This window comes from Sturnira hondurensis, unplaced genomic scaffold, assembly GCF_014824575.4.
Source record: "Sturnira hondurensis isolate 20B ecotype Veracruz unplaced genomic scaffold, ASM1482457v3 Scaffold0002840, whole genome shotgun sequence".
Lineage (NCBI taxonomy): Eukaryota > Metazoa > Chordata > Mammalia > Chiroptera > Phyllostomidae > Sturnira > Sturnira hondurensis.
In genome coordinates this window covers 24,187,385-24,199,510 of record NW_028075471.1, presented here as the reverse complement: position 1 = coordinate 24,199,510, position 12,126 = coordinate 24,187,385, and the positions used below count along the sequence as shown (strand labels likewise).

At 46.0% G+C, this 12,126-nt stretch overlaps 1 protein-coding gene across 1 annotated transcript in view; it reads right to left on the bottom strand.

Moving 5' to 3' along the window:
- DOCK4 (dedicator of cytokinesis 4) overlaps positions 1-12,126 on the bottom strand; it is a 314,794-nt gene that overhangs the window by 54,081 nt on the left and 248,587 nt on the right. The window contains exons 27-30 of the mRNA XM_037041295.1: positions 10,603-10,697; positions 4,698-4,773; positions 2,556-2,656; positions 2,072-2,130 (exon numbers count right to left, since the gene is read on the bottom strand). Coding sequence (XP_036897190.1) covers positions 2,072-2,130; positions 2,556-2,656; positions 4,698-4,773; positions 10,603-10,697 — 331 coding nt within the window. The remainder of the gene's footprint in view (positions 1-2,071; positions 2,131-2,555; positions 2,657-4,697; positions 4,774-10,602; positions 10,698-12,126) is intronic.

Here is a 12,126-nt window from a genome sequence, read left to right as displayed (position 1 = left end):
TTTTTCTGACCACTTTATAGAATTATATATTGGCAAAGAGGCTTCAGCTTCTCTGAACATTTTCCAGTTCTGGCTGCTGCACAATAGCAGTGACCTCTGAAATGCACCTGACGCTTTGGAAGTCTCAGAAAACTTAGGACACCACTCTGGGGAAATAATGCAGCAGCCATGGAATGAAGTGACAATTGCCACTCACCAGGCCCTGACCTCCATCCTGTGAAGTGCGAGGTGGGGATGAGTCGGGGACCAGCCTGTTCCAACAGAGTGTCTCCTGGGCTGGGAAAACCAGGGCAGGCCAGTGCCACCGAACGCAGTGCTTTTCCATCAGTGACCCCATGCCCGAGAGTGGGCTGCAGCGTGTGGAAGCTCAGGGCTTGGCCCCTCTAGTTCAGCAGGTCCGGGGTGCAACCCAGATCCGCGTCTTCTACAAGCTGCTGGGAACACTTGGGGTGGGTCCCCAAGCGTCCCTGTTCTGAGTTCTGACATGGCAGTGCATTAGGGGGCCAGCGTGCACACCGACTATTACAGTCTCTAGATTTCCCAGGAAAACAAAGAAGTTATTTAGCCTAGTTTTGTTTTAAAGACAAAACAGAGAAGGAAAGTTGATGACGTGCACAATGACATCTTCTGCTTCCAGCTTTATGGAGCAAGCCGGGGCTCCTGGACCCAAGTGCAGAGATACGTCAGGCTGGGATAGAGGCTGATGCAGAAATAACCATACGCAGCAATGCTAGGACTTCTAGAACATTCTGGTCACCCAGATGACTCTGTCCTGGCCTGCTCACTGAGCCTGGACAAGAGCCTAAGTCAACAGTCCCCCCAGAGCATTGTCACGCGGCATTCTTTGGAGACCACCTGCTAAATTAATGCCCGATGCCATACGGACACTCTGAGAGCCTTGATCTACTCCTGGAAAACGAGGACATGGAGAATGATCGAGACATGACCACAGGAAGGAGTGCTGTGCGAAGGGGACAAACGGCTGCTCCTCTTGAGCTGCACCTAGAGACACACCCTGGGCCTCCCGGACAGCTGGACGCTACTCTGCGGACACACGCTCTCTTGTCCCAATAGAACCAGCAGGCGGAGGACACGGAGCCCAGTCACCCACACAGCAAGCTTCCCTGGAATTGCTCTGCGTGTGTGTGCGTGTGTGGGAGAGCTGCGCACACCCTGGTCAAACATCATTCTGACATGAATGGAGGTCCAACGGTGATGCTTCTACTCTCACGCACAAACCACAACCTGCTGCCTCCAAACTGTGCTCAGCTGAGCCCAAGGGAAAAGACGCCTTCGGGTCACTGCACATTCAACTCAAAGAAGCTCATCGTTCTAATAAGTCGCGAAGAAGAACACCATGCAGCAGCGAATGAACACTACACACACATACAGGTAACACAGCAAACAAAGTAACACACGCACCAGTGAAATAACTAAATAATAGAAACACTCTGCCAATGAGATTTTACAACAGTCTCTTCTCCAAATCCTGTGATTTTCTACATAACCAGACCTGGGGCATCAAGTTGCTGGAATAATTTGCTCTGCCTGCTGTGGCTGGTTAGCAGAATTGACCTAATAGTTTCTTAGCAACTGTAGACGCTTTTAGATCCTTTAGCTACAATTCTCATGATATAGGTCAGTGGTTTTAACTTTTTAAAAGTCATGACACTCAACTCAATTTTCATGAAGTTTAACCTACATTTGTTATGATTCACAGCCTCAATTCAGAGTTCTGGAAATTTTGAGGTGTTACAATTCCAAATTCTGACAGGTTGGTGCATTGCTAAAATTGTGTGTATTAATGGAGTGCTGCTAGATCATAAAATGCAACATTCCCTAATCATGAAACAGATAAAGATAAGGTGGCTTTTTTCAGCCAGACACCAATTTGAAGAATTAGTCGCTACCCTCTCCAATGCCAAAGTGTCCTTACTTCCTCCAGATACCTTAATTGACTCAGACACTTGGTTTCCCGTGCTGTCATCGGTAAATTGCCCACCTCACGTGGGCTCTCAAGAGCACAGTGAGAAGCGGCCAGATGCAGGTGGCATCTCTCTTCCTCACTTACCCAGATTCTGCCACATGCTGAAAACCTCACAGCCCATGGTTACCCGCATGTCACCATACCTGCAAGAGAACAGAAATCACTCCTGACACCAAGCCCCCAGAACAAAAAAGCATTTGTGTCTCTTTAGTATACACTCTCGAATTCTGAGTTAAAAGACAGTATGTGTTTAATTAAAGATGTTTAATGTACATGACTTGATGCCTCTAATTCAAACCTTCATATAAGTCCTTTAGTAAAACAAATTTGTCTCATAATTTTCACTTTGACAGTAATCTTGAATCCCAAAAGACTCAGGACAGAAAAAAAAGTTTAAGTAAGTTCAAAATACTGAAATTTCCAGAAAAGCTTGCTTCTTGTCCTCTTGGTCATTATCATCTCTCCATCGCGGACATCTGATTTATGGATCATTTCAGCTGAACACCCTTCGAAAGGCACAGCACTTGGGTATGTCTCATACCCCACCTGATCAGACACCGGTACTTACTTTTCCAATACCTTTTTCTTTTTGGAAGGTGTGAACATCTCCAACTGCAGACACAACTGGTTTATAAAAATGACAGCGAGGTAAAAGTAGGAGTCCCAGATCTGAAACAAGAGCAACATGTTGAAGTACTATGGTGTTCCAGAAATATTCACAGGTGCAGTGCCATGGATCCTGGACTGGCTCCCAAAGCGGCAAGTGGACGGGGTGTGGTTGATAACTGTGGAGGCCGGGTTAGGGTGTCTGGGGCTCCTCACACTACTCCCCTACTATTCTGTGTGCTCCAGGTGTCCTTCCACGAAGAAGGGAAGGAAGGAACACTGCGTGTGTGTGTGTTGCTGCAGCGTGGTGACCCAGCTTCTTGAGCTCTCAGGCATGTGCTTTGTTTCTCTGACAACCTACGAGTCTCCATGGGGGGAGAGGTAAGAGGCGGATCCCAGTATTCCTGTGTGGATTCATGTTGGAACACCTTTCAATGTGGAGCTCAAATAAATGTACACGCTTCTTTGGAAGTGTTGATTTTCTTAAATTCAGACGGTATATAACAATTTCCTGCCCAGACCAAGCTTCTGAGTCAAGAGTTTCTTACCCCCAAAACAGCATCAGACAGAGGTCAGAATGAAACTCCTGGCAATAAGCTCAACCAAAAACACGTAGGATCTAACCAAAGGAAACCACTTCTCTACGGACACTATGCAAAGTTAAAAATAAACAGAGGAACTATTAAAAAGAATAACTACCTTTCATATAGAAAGAGCTCACAAATAACAAAAAAAAAGTATTGCTAGAACCCCCAGGATACTGAACAGAGGTCCTGAACAGACAGTTCACAAAATATGAGTTTTAGTCAACAACTGGTCAAAAACTAATAACTAGCAATTAATCTATAACTAATAACTAGTAAGAAATGCTAATTAGAGCAAAGAAGATTTTACCCTTAGCAAACTGTCAAAAAAAAGTTGTCTCTTCCAGTGCTGGTGCGGACACAAGGAATCAAATGATTGGTATGACAGGTAAACTCAACAGCTCTGCTTATAAATATTTGTCCAAAGAAATAATTAGGAACATATGCCAAGTTTTATTTTGTAAGACTGTACATAAAAAGAGTGATTTATAAGAACAAAATACTAGAAACAACCTAAGTATTAAAAAGGAGAGCTCTAATTATGCAATTTTGATATGCTAATTAAAGTATGAGATAAAGAAATATTAAGCAACCATTAAAATTCCACTGATTTTTTACTGTTTTTGCTTTTTTTTTTGGGGGGGGGGATTCTCTACTTATCCAATAAGGACATTTTATTAAATGTTTAATGTAAAAAATGTTATTTAAAAAAGAATAAGAGTCTTGGCTAGTGTGGCTCAGTGGACTGAGTGCCAGCCTGTGAACCAAAGGGTCACTGGTTTGATTCCCAGTCAGGGCACATGCCTGGGTTGCCAGCCAGGTCCCCAGTAGGGGGTGCACGAGAGACAACCACACACTGATGATTTCTCTCCCTTTCTCCCTCCCTTCCTCCCTTCCCCTCTCTCTAAAAATAAATAAGTAAAATCTTAAAAAAAGAAAAAAGAATAAGAACTAAAGATGGCAAAAACATAGGCTCTGCCCACATTTTCACCATTCGCCATCTGCCATTTAAAAACTAGGCTATCAAGAATTCACCCAGACACAGCACATCATATCACAGATGTCCAGAGTTCTGCTTGAAAGAATGTTACTGATCTTTTTTCCCATTAATATAGTCTAAAGAGGAGGAAGATGAAAAAATTAAAGGAAGTAATGGGATTACTTTGTACATTTTTTTCATAGAAACTGTCTTTTCAACCATGTCTTAAAAACATTATGTTCTCAGTCCCCTTTGTCATACTTGGGAATCACACAGAAAAGAATAAGAAAAATTACAGCAACAGTCAAGAACTATCTTCTCCTACGTACTATGACTTCCACCACGTCAATAAGTATGACTATAGCCCTGACTTACTCACAAATGTCATGAAAACCCTTCTAATGATATTCACAATTAAAACACGTATGGCCCAAGATTAATTTGAGGTAGCTGGAATACATTTATTTTCTTATTATTAAGAGAGAAAAAAAACCTATGAGGTAATTTCCTGAGTATGACCAGTTGCATAATTGACACCTACCTTATAGTCGAAATTTTCATTTAAGAAGTTCTTACGGAGTGCGTCAGACAGGTAGAGAACCGTTGTGATGATGACGCTGGGGATCAAAGACAGTACAGACGACGTTAGGATCTTCACACCAGCAAAAATCACTTATTAGACAGGAATAAAAAGCAACCCAGATAAAGAAAAACCTGTGGGAAAAAAGTAAGCCTGTGGAACAAGATTAGGTAACTTGCATTTCAAACAAAAAAAAAGAGAGAGGGAGCAATGCCAGGTGAAAGAAAGAAGGAAGGAAGGGAGGCAGGGAGGGAGGCAGGGTGGGAGGGAGATCTATCACAGAGGCCAGGTTCTTATAAGATTACACGGGAAGAGCTATGATTTCATGATTCAGGCAGGAATATGTGGGTCTCTTGATGTTTTCTAACATTTTTACTAATTTCTGAACAAAGTAATGATCTGACACAGATATAATATTTGATTAATTAACTTCTAAACGTAAGACTTGCACACGGCTAGAGAGAGGTTAAAATCACTCTACCTCAGGGGCAGCTCACTTGCTTACACTGTCACAGCCCCGGTCAGAGGCGGCCCCACGTGCTTCCTGGGAGCTCAGTCCTGAGTCAGTTTCCTGGCACACAGACCCCCGAGCCAGTTAAAAGCATTTCTGCAGATTGCTCCTTCTCTGTAGTGGACACCTGCATTTTAAAAGCATTTCTGCAGATTGCTCCTTCTCTGTAGTGGACACCTGCGGTGTTCAGGAATCTTTCTTTACTTGTTCCAATTTATCCAAAACCATGGGGCTCCTTTGGTTTCATTCTTTGACTCATGACTCAGCGCTCAAACTCAACAGCCCAAAAAGGGTGGCAACCTATTACTGTAAATGTCCAAATGACTGGAATCTGCCACAGAAGTGCAGGCACAAGTCAGCCTGGATGACCACGCTGTGTGGGCAGAGCGCGGTCAGACGAGCACATGAAAGGCACTGGAACCCAAAGTTGCTGCCCCAAGTTTCCCTGCTGCGCCCACGCTCTGGGATGCAGGACGTATCTTAAAACTATGCTGGTTTCGCCCTGCAGAAACCTCCTCTCCTACAATCTGTGTTTTTGAAAACCACTCCGGCCCGAGAACCCAGGCAGGCCCCCCTTCTCTGCTCTCTTTGACAGCAAACTTCTTCTGAGCAGCTGCCTGTCCTGGCTGGTTTCCGATCTGCCCTTCAGCTCAGCAGCTGTCAGCCCGCATCCTCCGGACCTCCCAGCCGCTCCGGCACTCCTTCCTGCAAGACAGACTTTCTCCGCCGGATCTCATGCTCTTCCCTTCTCACCTTCCAGCCTAGGCTGCTCCTTCCTGCCTGCTCTGCCAGACGCTTCTCTGCATCCTGACTTTTAAGTGCTGGCGTGCTCCACACGAGTCCTTAGTACTTCTGTCATGGCGATCTACACTTCCTTCCTGGGTGTTTTCAAGTGCAGTCCACATGCTGGTGACCCTCACATGTCCATCTCTTGCCCCATCTCTTCCCTAAGCTCCATGTGAGCATGTCTGGCTTCCTCCTCATCTCCACCTGGGTGTCACACATCATCTCACACATGGGACTCTTCCACATAGGAATCTTCACCTGCGCTCTCCCAAAGTAGTAACACCCCCACTCCTTCCCCCCTAAATGAATGGCAACACCATATGCCCTTCAGTTCAAGCCAACATCCTAAGGGCCAGTTTCTTTTTTTTCTTCTTCTACCCAGTAATCTGCGAGTCTTTTCATTTCTATCTTCAAAATCAACCTACATTCACTGACATCCACCTGCTCCGTCCACCATCATCTCTTACCTGGTTGCTACATTAACCACCTAACCGGTCCTTCCTGGCTTCCCTTTTCTCTCCCTCCCAGTGCCTGGGCCCTGTTTACTTCCTCTTACAGCCTCGTCTTTCTTTACTGTATGGCCTTTATTTCATACAGTAGGTGCTGAATAGTTGCTGAGTGAATGGGCAGCAAAGGAATGGATGACTTCCCCTTTGAGTCCATAAATCCTTGTTTGCTACACAGACGTAATCTGAAAGCTAAACTGGTTAAAGGTAATAGTCAACTAAATAATGCAGCGTTTGGTGTGTGGGGGGAAACGACAAAAGAACATGCACGGTACATATGAAATCAACATGTGCACAAGATAAACAAAATAAGGCCTAAAATTGCAACTGCAGAGCCAAAGACTTCCTGCTTTGCTCAGGAAGCCAGTCTGTTAAAGGAGTCACCTCCTTGAAAATGTCTGCGAAGCTGTGACTTTATTTTTGTGCTGTACTTTGCAGTGTGAGGGGAAGAGGGTGAAAAGAAGCCTGTCTCAAAGTGTCCTGTATTTTCGATTCCTAGTTTTCATCTCTCTTATGTTCTCCCCCCACCCTTGGATTCAGCACTTGTCCTCATCTGAAACGTCTACCATGAGCTGACCGTGGGTGCAGCGTAGCTTTGCAAGCAAGCAGGCCAGAGAAGTCCTGTTTCTTGTCCTTGTGAGATCCCACAATATTAGACAGTCAGGTGGCAATAAACAAAAGAGCACGCCAACACCGAGGGGTCTGGATCCCACAATATTAGACAGTCAGGTGGCAATAAACAAAAGAACACGCCAACACCGAGGGGTCTGGTCACAGCTCCTGGCTGGACTCAGACCAAGCAGGGAGGCAGAGGATTTGGGACGACACAGTTTATGGGTGAAAGTTAAGGGCATTTAACTTACTTGAAAATGCAGGAAGAACCATTCCATAAAATAATATATATTTTGAGGGATGAGCTATTCTGTGGAGTTCAAGGATAGGGCCAGGGTGACTTCTCTGCTAGTTGCCATTAACTCAGCATGGATGAGGCACACAGGCAGGCAGGCAGGCAGGCAGCGCGGGAGTTGGCATCAAAATGCCTCTTTGAGGGGCCCTGGCCGCGTATTTGTCTAAGAAAGTCAGTTCCAGGGGAGAAACGGTGGAGAAATTCAGAGATGGAGACTTAGCACCTGCAACTTGTGTCTACACAGTTTAGCAAAGTGGGAACTTTTTCTTTCTGTTGTGAGCTGGTCAACATATTTAGGGTATCTTTAACATCTTTCAGAAATTTATTTTCCTACCAATCTTATAGATGTGATAGTTTTTTTGCTGATTAAGCTCAAAGACTTGGAGGCTTACTTCTGGACTACCTTGCACTTATAAAGCAAGAAAACTCTCACGTGCTTTTGTAATTTAAGTGAGATATGGCGCAGGTGGGTAAGCGGGGAGAAGTGAGGGCAGGAGGGTGTGGGACAGCCGAGACAAGCTGCCTGCTCCACCCCGGCAGGCGCCTCCCAGGCCCTGGGGTTCTGTCTGTGGCAGAACTGGCCAAGCCCACAACCAAGTGAAAAGGGGACCCAGGCCCTGTGGGTTCAGACTGGGAGGCAATGGAATGAGATCACTGCCCTTAGCAAAGGCCGATGGCCTTGCTCTTGGCTTTGCCACAGGAGCCATCTCTGTCCTGATGTCTCGCACAGAAGCCGTCTCACAGGAGCCCACACTCCTTTTTGGTTAACACTGCAGATGAAAATTTTGACCATAACGTGCTCACTCAGAAGCAGGGTCCACACTTCTAGGTCTGTTACCCACTCACGTGACCATGATGCCTTCACAAACAGAGGAGAAATTTTTTTTCAGGGGGGCGGGTTGCAGAGAGAGATGGCATTTAATATCAAAAAGCCACATGGTTGTCATGGTTTCAGGAAGCTCAGGCACAGCCTGTGTACATGTAAAACAAAATGTCAAATTCACTTGTTTGAATTTCTGCCACTGAAAATTCTAATTTGAGTCAAACTGTCCTTCCTTGCACAGGGCAGGCAGGATGACCAAGTGATGACGCTGTGTGATGACGGTGGCAGCTGCCTGGACCCCCTCCCGCCTGGCTCCCTGGGTCACTGCATGGCCTGCCCCAGGTCCATCCCCAGGAGACATTGGTAATAAGCCCAGACATGTGACCAGCGGTTCTCACGTAAATCTATCGCATCTGGATGTCCAGAAGAAGAGAGATTTGATTCCACTCACAGCAAAAGAAACATGCCAAATTCTAGAGAGCCCTATTTGAGGAGGCTCAATCAGTCTTCATAATAAAAAGAAAAAAGCTGCTTCTGTACCTCTGTAAAGTGTAATTGGCCATATTATACTATCTGTTACGTCGCAAGGTTTAAACGCTTCCTTTTCACACCTCCACAGTGGCACACGCGTGCAGCAGCACATGCCAGAATCAGACCCTATATACCTGGGCGCCTGGGGAGACACAGAATGTCTCTGGCCTGTGGATGGGGACCTGCAGTGTCCAACCTGTGCCCCGAGTGTGAGGGGATGGGGACTGGAGAAGAAGAGAAAGGGGAAGCAGGCAAAGATGGGCTTGAAAGTAAGAATGCTTGTGAAATGCAGTGAATCACGAGTGTGGAAGTAGGCCCAGGCTGGCTTCCTGAAGAACTTCATCCTCAGTCTGGATCTCGAGATGATGGGGGCAGGAAATAAGCAGCAGGTAAATCACAACCCCATCCCCAGCTATGCCTGACCTTCTGGTTGCCCCCTCGTTGGCTCTCCTGGCTCCTGCAAGCATCGACCTCATATCATTTCGCATCTTTCACCGGATATGCCTAAGGCAAGCTCATTTGATCAATTCCTGGCAAAGATGCAACTTTACACTTCAACCCCTTCCCACGTGTCTCTCTCCAGGCTGAACTTCCCTCGGAACACTATTTTCAACTCTCCACTGGCCCTGGCACTTCGATGAATAGGAGGCACTTCAACAGTCATGTGCCCTACTCAAGGGTCAAGTGTAGTCCCAGTGCTCAGCACATGGGGACACTTAACGTCATCTGCTGTGTCAGAATGAATTACGACACATCAGAAATGCCCCAAGAGTCCAGCAGCAGGGCTGGTTAAACAAATTGTATGGCACATCCCTCCAACAGAATATTGTATCGCTGTAAAAGAAAAGAAACAGGAAAGAATGAGGGGCTCTGTATGTACTAACACGGAAGGACCACCAGGATTTTGAAGGAAAGAGCCAGGTACAGAAGGGTGTGTACAATCTGCTTCCTGTGAGGCTGCCACACGGAGACCCCGACATGGGGACTGTGGAAGGACAAGCTAGAAACTAACAATGTGGTCACCACAGGCTCAGCTGGGGATACACAAGGGAGGGACGTGCGGCTTCTCAGCGCAGCCTCGGTTCTATTGTTTGATTTGAGCACCATGTTAATATATCGCCTACTTAAAACAAACAGTAATGCATTTTTAAAAAGAATGAGAGTGGGGCTGGTGTGGCTCAGTGGATTGAGCACCAGCCTGCAAACCAAAGGGTCACTGGTTCAAATCCCAGTCAGGGCACATGCCTGGGTTGCAGGCCAGGTCCCCAGTGGGGAGCAAATGAGGGGCAGCCACACACTGATGTTTCTCTCCCTCTCTTCCTCTCTCCCTTTCCCTCTGTCTAGAAATAAATAAATAAAATCTTATATAAAAAAAAGAGTGAGAGTAGGTAAGTCAGGGGCCAAAAAAAAAAAAAAGAACCCAGAACTTGGTTTTGAATATGAGATCAGATTAAAAACATCATTTTGTCCTCTGCTCTGCCACCAGACCAGCGATTTTCAACCAATGTGCCACAAAAACTTCTAAAATCTAAAGCACGCAATTCCCGACTGTGTAGTCAGGGGCACTGACCTCTTTTCCCTTAGATGGTCAAATGACAAAGTGACAACAGCCAATACAATAACTGCCATCCAGTGTGAATGAACCAAAATTATACCTATTTTTGTAAGGTTGGCAAAAATGTGGTCATTTTTGGTGTGCTGCAGAATTTTAGTGATTAGTTTGTATGTGCCATGCGGTGAAAAGGTTGAAAACCACTGCTGTAGACAATGCACTTCAAGTCCCGCCATTGTCCTTGTCTTACTTGTTGGCCACCAGGCGCATCACGGTCCAGTCCTTCGGGAACATCTCTGGGCGGATCAGTATTCGGAACACAGTGAAGATCTGCAGCAGGAAGTCCTTCGGGGAGGAGGGAACAGACCGTCTGAGTTTGTGGTTATTTGCAACACATGTGCACACATGTGTGCATACACGTGTGGGCACACATGCACCCACAAGCGCTGCTGCTGTCCCCACCTCTACTGCAATGACAGAGAAGGGGGCTGCACGGCAGTACTTCACCCCAAACAAATCGTCCCCTCCCCATCCTTAGACCTAATCGGTTGGCTGCCCCTCCTACTTGTTCCCCCCTTCCTCTTCCTTGTGTATGGAGGAAATGATTTTCATTGATTTTCACGAGGTCTGAAAATTAAGGTCTCAAAGGTAAACTAGAAGACTAGTAACAGAAGATGAGCACGCAACTATTGTCTCTCCCCCCCATTCCAGGGCTCTGAAGACGCCGCGTCAACGGGACGCCTGCAGGTGGGTGTGCACTGGGTGTGCAGGACACGCACAACCAAGACTGGGAGCTCAGTGGAGTCCAGTAACCAGTCCTGAGAAGCCGCGAGAGTACCAAAGTGTTCTTTTTTGTTTGAAATTTACTTTTCCATTACAATGGAGTGTCAAGGCGTTCTTCACAGAGACATCATGGCAGAGGGCAGTGGTATTTCCTGAGATGCTATCTCTAAGCAGATCACTGAGAAACACTTCTGACAAGAAGCTACTGTCAGACACGGAAATGTTTCTTCTTAAAATCTCGCAGGAGACAGGCCCGGACGGCTGTGGCGCATCACACCTCATCACACCTCATCACACGCCCCGGGCGATGAGCGAAAGCAAGCTTGTCCAGCTCCGAAAGAAATGGGCTCCATCTGCTGATTTAGATTTATTAATTAAAAAGCTTAAAGAAGTTTTGTTGTAATCATAAGTGCTGCAAGGAAAACATCTAATAATCTGACTGCAGGCAACTGTATGGTGTTGCCTAAAATATTTCAAAAAACCCAAATACAAAAGTTGTTATTTATCAAACCCAACAGCAGATTGTGTTAAACATGTCAATTACTTGAATATAGGATTATGATTGTCATTCAAATCATCAGAAGATAGACTCTTAAACCTAAGATGGAAAAAAACCCTAAGAGGCACATGGTGACTGTGTGTCTGTGTGAGTATTTAGATGTTCTGAGAGCTTGTCAACATCTCAACAAGAATTTACTTTAGCTTCTTTGGCATCAACATGTATGTTAATATGTACATGCCACGTAGAAGGTGCCTACTAGGTCCTCTGATGGCTCTACCATGGCTAGACGCACCACGGACACTTTTGAGGCCGAGGACACCAAGTGGGGTGAGAGACAGGCTCTAATGCATTATGCACGAATACTGATGGTGTGCCTGTGACGTGCCACACCAGACGAAGCTGAACATCACCTTTTGCCCTCTTGCGGCTCACGCTTTGGGGGGAGAGATGAATGTGAATCTAAAAACCACACAGATCTGTGCATGCACC